Genomic DNA, 17639 nt, shown 5'->3' with positions numbered 1-17639 from the left:
AAATGACTTCTTTCTTTAATCACATATGAGTTAGGATGCCTATGCAAATGATTTTTTTCATTTTTTAATTTACTAAATTATGGTTTTTTTTTTTTTTTACTTTTTTTTGAAGTGAGTTTTTAGATAAAGCCTTCTTTTTTTTTTTTTTTTTTTTTAAGTAGGCTCCATGCCCAGGGCGGAGCCCAACACGAGGCTTGAACTCACGACCCTAAGATCAAGACCTGAGCAAAGATCAAGAGTCAGACACTTATGGGGCACCTGGGTGGCTCAGCCAGTTAAGCATCTGCCTTCAGCTCAGGTCACGATTCTGGGTGCTGGGATCCAGCTCCTTGCTCGGCAGGGAGCCTGCTTCTCCCTCTCCCTTCTCTGCCTCCCTCTCCCTCTGCTTATGCTTTCTCTCTCTGTGTCAAATAAATAAAATCTTTAAAAAAAAAAAGAGGGAGTCAGACGCTTAACTGAGCCTACCCAGGTGCCCCAGTCTCCATTTTTCATATTACTAAATTATATTTACTAAAACATTGTTGAAATATTAAACATTGATACTAACAAATGAAACTGGATGAAGTTTTACTTCAGGCTATTATCTCGATTAGGTAAAATTTTGTATTTGAATCGTATTTTTCTTGAAGATTGAATTAGGTGATTTTTGTCATTCAGGAATAATTTATAGATTATGGTCATTACTTGGTTCTTGAGACTTCAAAGGAGGGCACTCATGATAATTTTCATATTGTATGTAAAACATCTGTTCCATTTAACTATAATTTGAAGATCTGTAACCATGTCATTGTGCACTGTGCCTTTGATTTGCAAGTCTTTAATGCAGATTATTAAATCTCTCACATTCTAATATTTAAAATTGTAGGGGTACCTGGGTGGCTCAGTCAGCTAAGCATTGACTCTTGGTTTTGGCTCAGGTTGTGATCTAGGGTCACGAGATCAAGCCCCGCCTAGGGCTCCTGGCTCAGGGTGGAGTCTGCTTCCCCTCCCCCCTCCCTCTGCCCCTCCTCCCGCTTATGCACCCTCTAAAATAAATCAATAAATCTTAAAAAATAAAATAAAATAAGGGGTGCCTGGGTGGGTCAGTCAGTTAAGCGTCTGTGTTCGGCTCAGGTCATGATCCCAGGGTCCTGGGATCGAGCCCCACGTCGGGCTCCCTGCTCCGTCGGAAGCCTGCTTCTCCCTCTCCCACTCCCCCTTTGTGTTCCTTCTCTCGCTGTGTCTCTCTCTGTCAAATAAATAAATAAAATCTTTAAAAAATAATAATAAAAATAGGGCGCCTGGGTGGCTCAGTTGGTTAAGCGACTGCCTTCGGCTCAGGTCATGATCCTGGAGTCCCTGGATCGAGTCCCGCATCGGGCTCCCTGCTCAGCAGGGAGTCTGCTTCTCCCTCTGACCCTCCCCCCTCTCATGTGCTCTCTGTCTCTCTCATTCTCTCTGTCTCAAATAAATAAATAAAATCTTTAAAAAAAAATAATAATAATAATAAAATAAAATTGTAATTTACTTTTTTCCTTATTTCTGGTTTTATTTTTACCAATCCCCCCGTTCTTTTCTTTGCCTATTGTTGTTCTTGTTTATTTGCTCAACAGAGATTTCTTAAAGACTGTTTTGTTCACTGCTGTATCTCCAGCCTCTGGAATAGTGCGTGGCAGCACAAATCCGGCACATGTTCAATCTCCGTGTGTGAATACTGAGTAAACAAAATGTTTTGGATACTTTGCTGGGTGTGGGAAATATCAAGGCGATTAGGACATGACCCATGATACCTTCAAGAGACTCACAGTCTGGATTCCGTTTGTGTGTTTGACTCATTATTGTACTCCCTTTTCCATAACAGAGCATTTCAAGTTATGACTTTTCCTCCAAATGGTGCTTTGGCTGCATCACACAGAGCTCTGACTGACAGAGGTTTGATTACTCTGTGCCCAACTCCCCCACACCTACCCTTGTAGGCTCTCCTCCTGTCAGTTCCTTCTTTAATTCAGCTGTGATTTAGGAGGCGATCTAAAAGCATCCAGGTGGTTGGGTGGTTGTGACTAGTTTTCTTATTTATTTCTATTTTCATCACATTGTGTTCTGGAAGCATAGAAATGAACACTTTTGCTTTGGGTATATTCATATCCAGCTGCTCAGGAAGCTGCTGGGTTCTTCTTTTTAAGATCACCAGCACTCTAAGATTTCAGGGAAAAAAAATTCTTGGATCCTTATTCAAGTAAACCCATGTGATTAGAACATTTTCACATTTTTTTTTTAAATCTGCAAAGACTCCGTGTGCTCGAGTGACATCTAGGTTCAGTTAATCCCAGGTCCGTAGTCTTCTTGGAGATACCTGCTTGATATCATCAGGCCGTGTGAATAATATTAATTATTAATTATATTATTAATAATATTAAATATTGTAATTTTTCAAAGAAATGGTGCTGTTTGTAATTATTTACTTCCTGAAGTCACCTTACCTTGTGTTTTAGAAACTTTCAAGAAGAGATTTAGATGGTGCTATTTGATTATTCTGCTAATTGGATCTTTATGGGGCTTCTCAATACCTGGATTTAGGTCCTTTATAATAAGTCTGGGGAAAATGTTTTCTTTTATATATTTCCCATCAATTATGCATCATTGTTTTCCTGCTTCTTTGAGAGCCCACCTACCAGATCTTAGTTGAATCTCTTTGCCCTCTTTCCGAAAACTATCCATTTTTTTAATCACACGTTCTTCACCTACGCTTAGTTAGCTCTTCGGTGTTTTCTATATATACTTCCCTGACATTCTGCTCTGTTTTGTGATTTAATTTTCAGATTGATTTGAAAACTATGGGTTTATTTTATTATTTTTTTTAAATTCTTTTTTTTTTTTTAAGATTTTATTTATTTATTTGAGAGAGAGAATGAGATAGAGAGAGCATAAGAGGGGGGAGGGTCAGAGGGAGAAGCAGACTCCCCGCCGAGCAGGGAGCCCGATGCGGGACTCGACCCCGGGACTCCAGGATCATGACCTGAGCTGAAGGCAGTCGCTTAACCAACTGAGCCACCCAGGCGCCCTATGGGTTTATTTTTATGGCCTCCAATGAATCAGTTATAATGCCGATGAAATATTTTTGTTTTGGGTTTATTTGTCTATTAAAATCTTTTTTTTTTTTAAAGATTTTATTTCTTTATTTGACAGAGAGAGACACAGCGAGAGCAGGAACACAAGCAGGGGGAGCTGGAGAGGGAGAAGCAGGCTTCCTGCAGAGCAGGGAGCCCGATGCGGGGCTCGATCCCAGGACCCTGGGATCATTACCTGAGCTGAAGGCAGTCGCTTAACCAACTGAGCCACCCAGGCGCCCTGTCTATTAAAATCTTAACCATGGGGTGCCTGGGTGGCTCAGTCGGTTAAGCGTCTGACTTTTGGTTTCAGCTCAGGTCATGATCTCAGGGTCATGAGATCGAGCCCTGCATCGCCTCTGTGCTGGGTGGGGAGCCTGCTTGGGATTCTCGCTCTCCCTCTGCCCCCCACCCCTGTTGCATGCGAGAGCGCTCTCTGTCAGGAAAAAAAAAAATCTTAACCCCACTCTCATTAATAAATAAAGTACCCTCTTCCATACTTGGGACATTTTACTTTAAAATTCCACTTGGGGTTCTTCTCATTTCTCCATTTCAAGGGTTCTCAAATATTTCCAGACTCTGGTGACTTTGTTCTCTATTCTTTTTTCTCCGAAAAGGTTTCTGTCTGGTTCTAGAGAATCTAACTTGGGGTTCCAAATCTTGGTTGAGCCTTTGTGCTGCAGACATTCAGACACACACACTCGGTGTGACATTTTGCAGGCGAGGCTCTTGCACTGTTTCTCACTCCTTGGTTCTCTGTGACCTTCCCACTTAGGGACGTTCTTGTCGGGCCAGGTGGTCTGAGTGGATGGACCCAGTCACCTCTTCTGGCTCCTCCTCCTGCACCCCACATCGAAACGTCCAGCCTGGGCCCCCTTCTCCTTTCACTCTCCCCCTGCGGTGACCTCACCCCACTTGTCTCTTGGCTTGAAGTGCCAACTGCAGGCTGATGAGTCCCAAATGGAGACCCAGCTCTGAGGTCTCCAGGGCTTGAAAGTTCTAGCATAACTGTGGTTGGTGGTTCAGCTGGTGAGATGCCTAATAGCTCAGAGGAAGACCTCCCCCCACCTCCACACCCTCCTTCTCGACTCCCACTTTTTCAGTAACTGGCATCATCATCCACTCAGCTGCTCCCCCAAACCGAGGCGTCACCCTCCATTCCTCTTCCCCAGGCAGTGAGTGTGCCTGCTCTACCACCCACACATACCCCAGCCACACCACTCTTAGCGCCCCCATGCCCCCACGCCCTTGGGTCATCACATTTAACTAAGATCTATCAGCCACTCCCACGTGCCAGGCATTGTCCCCAAACCTGGGATTTGGCAGGAAGAGGAACAGACACAGATCCCTGCCTTCCCTTCTCATGAGCCGCCCACACATCACAACCCCCAGGCTCGGAACTGCTTGCCTGCTTTGGGTCAGCCTCCTGAATTCCATGCTCCACAGCCAGAACTCAGATCATGGCATGATCCTCTAAAACCTCTACAGAGTCTTGTGAGGTATACATGCTGTGGCTCCTGCCTGACATTGCCAGATAAAACACGGGACACCCAGTTGAATTTGTATTTCAGATAAATGATGGATAATCTACTAGTGTAAGTATATCCCAGCATTGCATGGGATATACTTATCCTAAAAAAGTATTTGTGATTTATCTAAAATTCAGACTGAACCAAAATTCATCCTGGGTCTGGCCCACCCTATGCCTGCCTCTCCCCGACCTCTGCTCCTAACACTTTCCTTCCCTCATTATGTTCCAGCCACACAGACTTTCTGTTCCTTGCAGGCTGGCCTCATTCCTGCTTCAGGACCTTTCTTCTTGACATCTGTCTGCTAAAGTGCTGGATGGCTAGCTCCTCCTATCACCAAGGTCCCAGCTCCATCACCACCTCAGAGAGGCCTCCTTAACCCACAGAGGACACTGGGACCCTCCCACCCAATGTCTCTGTCACTTTTGCCTATTTTATTTTGTCATAATGCTTATTAAAATTATCTTTATTTACAGACTTAATCTACTGCTGTGCCCTTCATTAAGACGTCTGCTCCATCAAGATCTAAAAGAGCAGAAATCTTGAGCACTGTGTTCATGACTGTATCCCAGTACCCAGAACAGAGTTCAGAGGAGGCCCTCCATACATATCTGTTAAGTAAATAATTGAATGAATGAATGGATGAATGAATGAATGAAGGAACCGAACCCCTGTTCCAAATAAAGCAGTTTGAAAACAACAAGTTCATAGTTAGGGATTGGGAAACATGACTGTTTTTATGTAAGATTTTCTAAAATTCCAGCCCCCAGTTAACCAAGTCTCCAAGCCGAGCTATGCTTTTGCCTATGAGGGTGAGGACACACAGATGTGCAGGGGACATTACAGTGTCCCTAATTCTAGCTAGAAGTTAACTATCCCGTAAACAGAGATGTGGAAGAGCTGCAAGCCAAAGGAAGCCTTTCCCATGAGCACAGAGAAGTCCACACACTGGGGAAGCTGCTGTGTCCATAAAGGAAGGTGACCCAGATCCAGGAAAGTCTGGGGGGGTGGGGTGGGGAGGGCTGCAGAAGCACCTGGTGACTGGGGGAGGCCAGCGGAGAGACTGAGAGGGGTATTTCCTCCCGGACAAGGAAGCAGCAAAGAACAGGACCTCCATTAGAACACAAATAGCTTGTGCCCAGTCTTCATGAAACCGTGTCTCTTAAAAAGAAAGTGCCAGGTGTATGTGTGTTTTCCCTAGTGATACATGATTTATAACAACAGCATCAAATGGAAAAATAGCTCTCCAAGGAAATCTCTAAAAATGATGGCTCTCCATCCAATTGGCTGAAACTGCATTAGTTGAAAGCCAATTCATTGAAATGAGACCTGACTGGCCAATTTGATGAGTGCTCCATTTGTCAAGGAAATTATTTGTTAAATTTACCAAATGCACTGATTGCGCTTTTTAAGAGCCTTTATGAGGAAAGTTCAATTTGATTACTGACGATGAAAGATTCTTTTCTGCATATTAACTAAGCCAAGATGGATATGGCCCCAGAGAAATTGACAAGGGAGTTCTGAAGCTGCCATATGTTTATAATAAAATACAAAACGGTATATAGTCCGAGAAAGCCTCGCCCACAGAAAATGCTAATTTTTCCAACCAAAATGTTGACCTTTCATTTATGATGGGATTCTTTTGGCTCCTTAGCATTTCTCTCAGATGCCTTTGGAATGGTGTTTTCTATTTTTTCAAGCATTTATTTTATTTTATTTTATTTTTAGATTTTATTTATTTATTTGACAGAGAGAGAGAGAGCAGGAACACAAGCAGGGGGAGTGGGAGAGGGAGAAGCAGGCTTCCCGCGGAGCAGGGAGCCCGATGCGGGGGGCTCGATCCCAGGACCCCGGGAATCATGACCTGAGCCGAAGGCAGATGCTTAACGACTGAGCCACCCAGGCGCCCCTTCAAGCATTTAAAGTAGCCTTTTGTCAATTCTTCAATAGCACTGCAGCCTTAATTTTGCCCTTCTAACAGTTAAAATGTAATTGAACTTGAAATTAATATTAGCATTAATGAAGGTAAAATGTAAAATTCTAAAAATCTGAAGGAAATCAAAATTTTTACCAATCGGTCTTTCAATGAATTCAGTATTGGAAAACGAAGGTTTTGGTGCATTGGGCTTGCTTTAACAAACTGGCATCCCTGGCATCAGCCAGCCATGCAGAAAACAGTCTGACTTGAATTTATTTTCTCTTGGAGCCCTTATGTGCTTGTCCAATACACCGGGTGCAGCAAGGAGAGAGACCAGCAGCAAAAGTCTTACTGCTCGATCCTGAGCAAGTGTGAAAGGGCCAGCCGTGTCCTCCCACTCACCCCTTCCCACAGCAACTGGCCTCAAATTAACTTTAGCTTAAAAAAAAAAAGCCACAGTTCGAATACCATGAAGACAAACCTTGAAACAACCACAAAGATTTCTAAGCCCTGCCAACTGCCCAATTATTCTGAGTACAGCAGAGGTAGCTGGAGAGCCAGGCAGAGGGCAGGGGTCACTCTAATGAGCTGCTCCTCTCACTGGGGACTGTCCCCTGTCCCGCCCCCCGCCCCCGGGGGCCACCTAACCCACAGAACCATTACCCATAGAGCTCCTTGCAGAGCAGCATGGTCAGTTTCTTCAGATGAGGGAGGCTGCTGGAGCCCGTCTTCACAAAGTCAGAATCCAGGGCGAGCTGAGTGTTTAAATAATCTTGGATGGCTTTAAGATGCTCTTCTGGAAGCCTGGAAATAATAGAAAGAGAAACATGCTTCTTCTGTTCCTTTGACCACAAACCCCAACTGTAAAAGAAGAAATCTTCATTATCAAGAGTCTCCGGCTGAGACACTGTCCTTCAGGAGAACATGGGCACACTCCTGGATAGGGCCCTTGGTCTTACCGAGGGCTAGAGAAGCGGGTCTGAGCAAGATTAAAGGATGGGGGAGGGAGGATGTCTCTTAACCCACCCATAAAGGCTTTTTCCCAAGCCCATACTTGGAAGGAAGGGACCGGCTGGAAATGCTTGTATTTTACAAAGGAGACAAAGCAACTTGAGAAACGGTCAGCAGACTTGTTTCCCGACCTCATTTACTTCTAAAGACAGCATCTGGGGGCTAAGGGATGCTCAGTGGAGAGATGGCAAATGGCTCTAGCTCACATACCAACTCCAAATTCATGGCCGAAGGCCACCTGGAGCTCTGTGCTGAGACATTCTGAGCTGTCCTGGGGCCATGGGGAAGTCTGTGTGGTGAGTGATGGGCTGGTAATATGGTAGTGGGCCCAGGTGCCCTGCCCTCACCCTCCGGGCTCTGGCCCAGCCCCTTCAGTTCCCGGGTGCGGAGGCAGAGCCCAGGCTGGGTGGCACCAGGGCTGTCATGGAGGTCTGATGGTCCCTCTACATTCTCTTGCCCAGACCGTTTTCTTTCTTTTTTTTTTTAAAGATTTTATTTATTAATCTGACAGAGAAAGACACAGCGAGAGAGGGAACACAAATGGGGAGTGGGAGAGGGAGCAGCAGACTCCCCGCCGAGCAGGGAGCCCGATGCGGGACTCGATCCAGGGGGACTCGATCCAGGGGGACTCGATCCAGGGGGACTCGATCCAGGGGGACTCGATCCAGGGGGACTCGATCCAGGGACTCCAGGATCATGACCTGAGCCGAAGGCAGTCGCTTAACCAACTAAGCCACCCAGGCGCCCCCGTTTTCTTTCTTTTTCTTTCTGGGTAACCTGTGAGTCTTTGTTCCTATAGTCATTAAAATCAGAGTCACAGCAAGTATCTCCTGGCATAACACTGCACTCACTCTGCTAAGCACTTAATGCCCAGTTCCTCTTTGGTCCCCAAACCAACGTTAGAACACAGCTGTTAGGATCCTTCCTATTTTACAAATGAGCAAAATGAGCAGGAAGGTTGTTGATTTACCTGGGTGAAAAAATTATTACAAGCCTTAAAAATCTTTGTTCCAGCCTTGATATATAATCAAGTTGGAGCTGGAGGGCACAGGTTTTTTTTCTGCAGGATCTTTGAAAGCATGAAAAGCTCCTGCTCTCGAGACTAGAAGGGCCATTGGCCATTTTGACTTCTTTGGCTTGAAAATGATTTGCATGCCTGTTGTCCTAACACTGAATGTTAATCTACACTCCTTCTGGGTCTTGACATCCTAAAAATCCAGCTTCTGCCCAAGTCTGTTTCTGAAAAGGACAAAATCGCCCCCATGGTATTAACATATGTATTTTAATGGTTCTAATGACTGTTGACTCATAACTCTGAAACCACGAGGGCTTGTCATAGGAAGCTATCTTTGTTAAGATGTTCGCTGTAGGAGAGTGGTAACATAAAGATGTGAACTCTGTTCATCAGAGAAGCTTGATTTCCTTCAGCAGTCTTGTAATAACTATTAACTACGGCCTACTGATTGGATCTAATCAACTTGCACAAAAGATTGGGCAGGTTGTCTTATAATTAAGAATTATCTAGGGGCCCCTGGGTGGCTCAGTCGGTTAAGCGTCTGCCTTCAGCTAAGGTCATGATCCCAGGGTCCTGGGATCGAGGTCCCCCCCACCCCTTCAAGCTCCCTGCTCACTGGGGAGTCTGCTTCTCCCTCTGCCCCTCCCCACTTGCACACACGTGAGTGCTCTCTCTCTCTCTCACCTGCTCTCTCTCTTACATAAATAAAATCTTAAAAAAAAAAAAGAATAATCTAAAGGCAGTCCTTCGTATAAAAAGCTATGTTACACGCAAAATAGATGGACTTTCAAACACAAGGCAGAATCTCGGTTTGTCGGAGCCCAGAAAAGCCCAAAGACAAGCACTGTGTCACTGCTTCCCTTATTCGGCCACCATGCTCCATTTACTCATCTCCAGCTCCAAGGAGAGGTTTTAGGAGGGTTCCACTGTCATATGCTAGCTGAGAAGCCAAAACAGAGAGAGCACACAAGCCCCCAGCCGCCCCTCCGCCCCTCTCATGAGGCTGCTAAGAGGCTTGGCTGCATACATCATCCTGCCCCACTGGGGCCCGGAGGCCCAAAAGAACACCTGTCCCTAGAGAAGAGGGACTGATGAGGAGATGCCGGGGAGTCGGGACGAATGGGCAGATGGTGGCACCAACTGGGCATCCTTGCTTAGTTCCCCAAGGAGCTCACTCCATCCAGCATCTACCCATGGAGAGAGATGGAAACTCAAGGAAATTGAACAATGGGAATACTTTAATAAGTATTTGTTATTTACACATGTCTATGGGGTAGTCATGATAACATACCGATGTATTCAAAACACTGGATACTTAGCTATTTGATAAACAACCCAAGTAATGCAAGGAGTGTGTATAGAATACAACCCAGTGGGCCTAGAAAAGCATCAAAGGATATTCAAAGTGGAATTATAAAAACCCCAGGTATCTTAGCAACCAGGTGGCTTGTGTGTACCTTCCTTTGTATTTCACCAAATTGGATGGTAGGAGAGAAGCCCTCAAACTGATCCTTCGAGCTAGAGATATTGCATTAGCCCTGCCGTTAGGATATCCTTTGGGGGGGACTTTTTCTCACAAAGAAACAAATAAAAAAATCTTTTAAAATTTTTAAGGCATGGAAGTCACTGCGTACTAACTTATTAAGTCATTCAACACACATCTGGTGGGGGACATGCTGGGCGCTGGGACGCAGTTCCACTCACGGAGCTTCCTTCTGGTTGAGCCCATCCCCCTGGCCTGTCTCTCATAGTCAGTAGTCAGGGCCGGTGGTTTGCAAGACAACTAACACCCCTCCCGGGTGACACTCCCACTTGCCACCATCCAGCCAGGGCAGTGTTGGGCCTGCTAGGACAGAAACAGAAGTATGTGCCTGACCTCCTGGGCGGGGACCAACAGGAGCCAGGGTGGGCCTACCTAAGGGTGGAGATCCTGAGAGCTCGGGATCAGGAAAACCTATAGTGGTAGAATGACTGTCTCCCTCGAAGAAAGGAGCGCCATGCGGTGTAGACCATGGTCTATACCACACACGGCCCGGCCTATTTACTGGTGACAGGAAGGTGCCCCCCACCCCTCCGGCAGTGGGCCCAGAGCAGGAAAGGGCCGAGAGGCAGGACCAGGCTGCAGCGTAGGCAACTCCTCGCCTTGGACCACTTGCCTCAGGAGACCCCACGGCAGTAGAGACATCCATGATGGGGAAGGATGTCATGTGGTTTATGGCAAGCCCCGGGAAAGGGATCCGAGCAGAGGCCCCTAAGTCCCGGAGCAGGACCAAGCCTCTGCAGCGGAGAACTCTATGTCATTCCAGAACCAGCTCCTGCCAGGCAGCTGGGCTCCGTGCAGACAGAGCAGCTGAGCCGACCACCCCGTGCCCAGGCAGTGGAGGGGTGACCCGGGCTTCCTCAGACCTGCCGTTGGGAGCCGGGGGGCAGGGTGGGGGGCTCCAGAGCAAGCTGTCCTTGAGTGGAGGTGGCACCCTCAGGAGTGAGCACAGAGGGAGCTGCCTCTGAGAGGCCCGCCAGGCGGGGACTCACCCACTAGTGTCCATCGTCTGCAGCCGCTGAAACAACGTCTCCGAAAGGCTTGGCCTGCTGATCTCGGTGGCTCTCGGATTCTCGCTCGACAGAGGGACCTCCTTGGCCTCACATGGCCCGGCAGATACAGGGATGTTCCTCGGTGGCAGCTCGGGTGGAGACAGGACACCTTCTACCCAAGAGAAGAGCAATAATGCCATCTGGTCTACGCACGAGCTTCTCTCAGAATCACCCACCTACAGAGGGCTCCCTTGTGGGGTGACCCCTCCCCGACCCACGAGGTCCATCCAGGCCACGGTGCCCAGTTACAGACCCCATCTGTGCCTGCGCTGTCCCTCCTGTCTCCACTCCCTGACTGCACGGGGAGCCTGCTGATGGCAGGAACCTCGTCTTGGTGGTCTTTAACCCTGGGGTTTCGTTTGTCCCTCGGAGGTGCTCAGCAACCTTGGACAACCTTGGACAGGTGGAGCCCACAGCCCCAGAAGGATGGCCAGCTTTCAGGGCTGAGGCAGGGGCCCTGGATGGGGCAGAGGCCCGGTTCCCAGGACAGGGGGAGCAAGGGTGGGGAGCAGGCAGGCCCGGGCCACGCTGCTCCTCTCTCTCCCACCCTGACCTCCCTTTCCTCTGCTTTCCCTCCAGCCTCTGCTGATCTTTCTCTCCCCTCCCAGGCCCTAGGAGACAAATAAAAGAACGTGAAGGGCCCCCTTCACGAAGAGAACTGAAATAGAAAACAAACAACTGAATTCAGCCCCGGGAGAAGGGACTCCTGCCCGTCTGCCTTCAGGAGAACTTCTGTCCTGCGCACACGACAAATGGGGAGGGTGCTGAGCCTCTTGGGTCCACGACCTCCTACCCGAGCCTCTTCCCACACCAAATGGCCACGCCAGGGCCCCCGCCACAGAGCTGCATGGGATGTTCTCTTTAAGGACAAGCTCTTCACATCCTCCCCTGGCCTGAGGTTCTTGCGATGGTATGAGTGTGTTTTGAGCCCTGTGGGAACGGCAGCACCTTGAGAAGACCTGAGCCAAATCAGACCCCTTGGACCAAGGTGGGGGGCGGTGGGGGTGAAGGCCACACTGCTCAGGTTCAAGCCGACAACTGCGCCTCCTTTGGGGAAGTGAAGCCAGCAGTCACAAGACTGGGTTTCTCTTCCCGGCTGTTACGGAAGGTGCCGGGGGCTTTCTCCAGATGGTCATCCAGAAAGGCAGAAGAGCCAGGCCAGCAGGTGTGAGGGAGGGGAGGCCACAGCATGTGAAGGGCATCTCTGCAGGATGGCTCCTTGGCATCAAGGCCAAAGCTCGGGCACCTGGGGACAGCTGGCGGACACGTGGCCACGGCACAGAGCCGGTGAGTGACCCGGGCTCCCGTGGGGACCCGTCAGCTCTTGCTATTTCTGATGAGGGGTGAGAAGGGGCATGGGCTGCCTAGGTCCCTCTCAGCCTCCATGAAGCTGCGGTCCTTTTGAAACACTCTGCCTGGCCCTCACCTCCTCTACAGAGAAGCCTGCTCGTCAGCGTTCCCCCTCCGCCCCGGCAGCCAGTGAGCTGTGCAGCCACTCAGAAGGGGCCTCCCGGAAGGTGGGCGGCAGGTGGGCCAGCGGCCCACAAGCAGGCTTGCGGGGTGCACCTGGCTGGAGCAGCCCATAGGGAAAGGCAGGTGCCAGCCCAGGGACCTCAGCATGTCTGGGGGCGACCCCGGGGGGACCTAGTTGTTTCCAGGCCCTGGGATTTAGGAGGAGCTCTGACCAGGGGAGAGGCTCAATTCCGTATCTTAGGTTTTCCGTTAGGAAGTGAACTTCTGAGGGGAGAAGAAGGGCGCCGTCCAGGAAGGTCCATGCTACCGTGCCCTCCTCCGTCGGACCCCTGTTTGATTGCTCTGTGGCTCCCCCCACTGTTTTAAGGGGAGGCTGGACTCTCACATACTTTCTAGGGGCTGTACTTTTTATTTTCCTTTTAAAGGTGATATAAAGAAACGCTTCTCTCCCCCTTCCAGTTAGGTACAAGCATTTCCTCCTTCATTCTCTTTACAGCGAAATGCAGCTGATTATTTTGATGAGGATGGCAGCTGCATTTATTGAGTGCTTCTTGTGTGCTAGGATCTAGGCTCTGCAGTCATTGCCTCCTGTGATGACACCCTGAGAGGTAGATATTAGTTTTAGTGTCTCTTTAAGAGAAGTCTGTGATTCAGAGAGGTTAAGCAATTTACCCAAGGTCACACAGCTAAGAAGCTGGAGAGCAGGAAGTCCGATCCAGGTCTGTCTGATGATCCCAGAGCCTGCTTTCCTAACTTGTCCTTGGTCACCATGTCACCCTCTCTCCCTCTGATAATCGGACCCACCTAATCTACAAGCACTTGTGGCAAAAGAAACACCCCAGGACTTCTTCCCCTTAGTGCCCCCCTCCTGCCTTCCCTTCCATCCCTTCCTACCTGACTCATCCTCTGGCTCATCACCTGCATCCTCCTCCTCCAGGGGCACAGGATACTGCAGGTGGGTCACCAGACCCATGTTTTCTTTCTTGTAGAACTCGATGAGCTGGTCCAGCTTGGTGAAGAACTTCATGGGGACACCTTCGGATGCCTGAGGACAGAACCCCAAACTGAAGTACATTTCAACTGGCCAGGACTCCACCTAACCGCAAAGGCCATCTGCAGCGGAGACCAACGAGGCTGAGGGAGTGACCTCGATCCAGAAAAAGCCCTGGGCTCCCACGCAGTGTCTGTCCACCACACCCACACCCTCACATCCTGCAGCCAAGCCAGCAGCCCCGAGCACCGGTCTGCACAAACAGGGCAGTTTTAAAGATTCTTTTCCTTTTTTTTTTAACTCTTATTTTTATTTTTTTAAAGATTTTTATTTATTTATTTATTTATTTATTAGAGAAAGAGAGTGCATGCAAGCACAAGCAGGGGGAGCAGCAGAGGGAAAGGGAGAAGCAGGCTCCCCACTGAGCAGGGAGCCCGACGCGGGGCTCGATCCCAGGACCCCAGGATCATGACCTGAGCCGAAGGCAGACGCTTAACGACTGAGCCACCCAGGCGCCCCCCATTTTTAACTTTTATTTTAAAAGGCATTTTATTGGGCCTTTAAATAATAATAATAATTATTAAATAATTAAAATTTAAAATTAAAAAGCATTTTATTATACAAGTACTATATTTTTCTCATGGCAAAATTAGAAAATACAGAATTTTTTTTAAAAAAGAGGTCACCTGTAGTCCCAAACCCCAAGAGACCTATTTTTAATATATGGGAATCAGGTTTTCTAGACTGTGTGTATGTGTGTGTGTGAGATGGGGTAATTATTTTTATTTCTCCCCACCCCCCAAGATAATTTGTTTTTAAACACAAGGAAATCTATTGTAGCAATTGTTTTGCTTTTATTATTTTTTTTCATTTGTTAAAATTCTGTTTTATCGGAACTCAGAAAATGGTGAGGCAGCACAATATTTTTCCCTGATTTGTATCTCTGTTGCTGATGACAGAGGAGCCTGCAGGTCATTTCGCAGTGCTGTTCAAATGCCCTGGGGCCAGGTCTCCATCAGCTGGTCCAGTAGCTACAGCAAGAAATTCAAGGGGGGGGGCCCTGGCAGCCAGCCTCACCTCACTGAGGCTCCACCCACTGAGGCCCCGCCCACCGAGGCCCCGCCCACACCGAGGGGCTATCAAGCAGCAAGGCAGGATGGGAGAACTGCAAGGAGGAGACTCACCTCGTTAATGCCGTACCCTACATCTCCTAACCCAGCATGCCCCAAAGTCCTATCCATCTTCCCTGTCTAGTACCTCGCCTGCTTCTCCTCGTGTTCCCTGTCCTGAGCCAACCATCATTTCCCCACTGGCCTAGGCAGAAACCCTCCCTCTGGCACAGAGGGCAAAGGTGGACAGTGTGAGGCAGGTGTTCTGGATCCAGCTAAGGCGCTGAGTGGGGTGGCAGCCCTAGATGCCGGAGGAAGTCATAGCTGGGTTCCGGGGAGGAGCAGTGAGCCTGGGGCAGCTAGACAGGAGAAAGGGATCAGGCTGTTGGTGGGTACAGGGATGGTACAAAAGGACCCCCCTTCTGGGTGGGGCTTCCTTGGCCTCAGAGCGCAGCAATCCTGGTCCTGACACTAAGTGCCTGTGATTCACCAGCATTATCATCACAACCATCTCATCAATGGCAGTCATGTAATTTTATTTTTTCTTTATTTTATTTGTTTTTTAAAGTGATCTCTACACCCAACTTGGGGCTTGAACTCACAACCCCAAGATCAAGAGTCACATGCTCCACCGACCAAGCCAGCCAGGTGCCCCGGCAGTCATGTAATTTTAAAATGGGTTGAAAAGGTGCCATCATTGGAGTTGGAAGCCAGGGGTCCAACCACTCCCCTGGGGGCTGCCAGCCGCCTTCTTGCTGAAGGGGCAGGGATGATCACATGTGGGAAAGAAGGCCAACAGCCACCACAGGATGGGAGTTGGACAGTCTACCAGGTCGCTGAACACACACGGTGTAGGCCTAGTGTGGCTGGACCGTCCTGACTTGCCCATCTTGAAGTCAGGCACCCGTTGCTCCAGCTTGGTTAGGATTGACGAGGGAGGCTGGGGTGGGGCCTTGGTCTGCAGGTCTTCAGGGCTCCATGTAAGTGGGACTGGGACAGCAAATGAGGCAGGATGACCCAGACTGGGACAGACCCAGACATGTGGGAACAGACCAGGACTCAGACCTGTCCCTGAGCCCCTGTTCCTGGTGGTTGACCCCAAGTTGTAGTGAGGATGCATTTCCCTTCAACGAGAATCCACCTGACTTTCACCTTGACTCAGGGCTCTCCACTCGGCCCCCCTGTCTCTCCAAAATGTGTTTGTGTGTGCATATGCACTGCACACATGTAAATCTCTACATGAGGCTATGTATGTGTGTTTGACTGTGGGGTCTAAGCTATTTAGTAAATGTATAGAGTTTAACAACTTTTTTTTTTAATTCTTCCCAATAAATTCCCTGTTGTCGCAAAGCCCCATGTTAAGCGATCTCTTTCAAGCATTATTGAACCAGAAATATCTGAGCAGCAGCAGCTAGGCCTTCTCAAAAGTAACCAGAATAGGTTCAAAACTAAAAGTGAGCAGAATAACAAAAATAATTTGACGTGACACAAGATCGATGAACTCAATTCCATTAAAGCAGCTGTGATAAATGTCATCTTATCAAAGAATTTACAGTTAATGGATGACAAGCCATTAGGCATATGGGAAAAGGATATGAAACTATCAAAGTAAGTCAAAGTGAAACAGCTCATGTGTGAGTCTGGAAGAGGGTTCTCAGCCGGGAATGTGTGTTTAAGGGGGCATGTTGGACGTGGGAATTTAAGATCCACCGATGCTGAGACACACGTTATTACATGTAGCCCTGAAAAGCTAAAGCATAGACTATGATCCACCGCTAAGTGTGGACACATTTTATTTCAGAGAGGTTAAGTGTGAAAAAATAAGCATCTTCGAACTGATGAAATCTGCAGTGTCTTAAGCATGCAGAGGAACAGGACACTGGAACATGAATCTAATCCCTACAGATCCAGCGAGGCAGGAGGTGGGCGGGGGGACCTGGGAGCCAGAAGCAGGTGCTGGGCGCTGTTAGCAAGACAAAGCTGCTGGATCCTGCTTGTGCTTGGACTGTTCGCAGAGGCCAGGGAGGCAGGGCCTAGCAAACCAAGGCTGCTGGCTGCCCAGGTGGTCCAGGGTCCCAGGAAGGTAGACGGTGAGGGTGGAGTCCAAACCTCAAGGATGGTGGAGCAGCCTGTCTTGGGGGGATGGGCCGGCAAGCCAATGAATGGCCAGCTACTGAAAGGCGTTGCTTGGGGAGTGACCCCTTCCTGCACCTCCCCCATCGCTCATGAGAGGGATGCACCCAGGAAATGATGGGGTGCTCTCCAGAAGGCAGGTCTACATGTGGCAGATCCCACCTGGAGGGAAGACTCACTGTACACGTGCGGGTCAACAGGGAGAAGTCTGTCTCAAGAGGCAGCACATACAGACGCAGAGGAAACGGGGAAGGCAGGGTGCCAATTAGCCAAAGTTAGGGTCTCTTTGGAGGAGCTCTTCTCATCAGTATTTGCTCTTGGTACTAAGATTTGAAGGGGTTCACAGAGATGCCTTTAAGAACTTATGTTCAAGCACATTCTAGAACAGAAAAAGGTCAGGGTGCCCAGGATTATATAAGCTCTTGAGCTGGCCCAAGCTTGGGGTGGGGTGAGGGGGTGAGGATTGTTCAGATGGGTGGTGGGAGGTCCCACCTGGCCAGCACAGAAAGGAGCAGCCCAGCTGTGGTGTCCTCATTCCTAAGCTGGACGGAGAAAGGCTCTCTGTTAAGGCAGGGTGGCCAAGAAGGCAGGGTGGGGTGGCCAGCAAGGGGGCGGGGCTGCTCAAAGGGCAGCCATACTTGGGGGAGACCTCACAAACCCGGCCAAGCCAATGCCAGGAGTAGGGAGTCGGGGGTCGGGGCTTCCAGGGGAACGGGGCCTTGACCGTTGGTCAGCAGGAACACCGAGGGCCCTTGGGGGTAGGGGCCTGGTCAAGTCCGTAT

General features: G+C 48.9%; 1 protein-coding gene across 1 annotated transcript in view; it reads right to left on the bottom strand.

Annotated features, from left to right (window-relative positions):
• The window catches only part of INPP5D (inositol polyphosphate-5-phosphatase D), a 115363-nt gene that overhangs the window by 54075 nt on the left and 43649 nt on the right, over positions 1–17639 (bottom strand). Inside the window, exons 3-5 of the mRNA XM_044913453.1 lie at positions 13519–13669; positions 11092–11263; positions 7197–7337 (exon numbers count right to left, since the gene is read on the bottom strand). Of these exons, the coding sequence (XP_044769388.1) occupies positions 7197–7337; positions 11092–11263; positions 13519–13669 (464 nt within the window). The remainder of the gene's footprint in view (positions 1–7196; positions 7338–11091; positions 11264–13518; positions 13670–17639) is intronic.

The sequence above is a fragment of the Neomonachus schauinslandi genome, chromosome 3 (genome assembly GCF_002201575.2).
Source record: "Neomonachus schauinslandi chromosome 3, ASM220157v2, whole genome shotgun sequence".
Lineage (NCBI taxonomy): Eukaryota > Metazoa > Chordata > Mammalia > Carnivora > Phocidae > Neomonachus > Neomonachus schauinslandi.
This window is presented reverse-complemented; position numbering and strand designations above follow the sequence as displayed.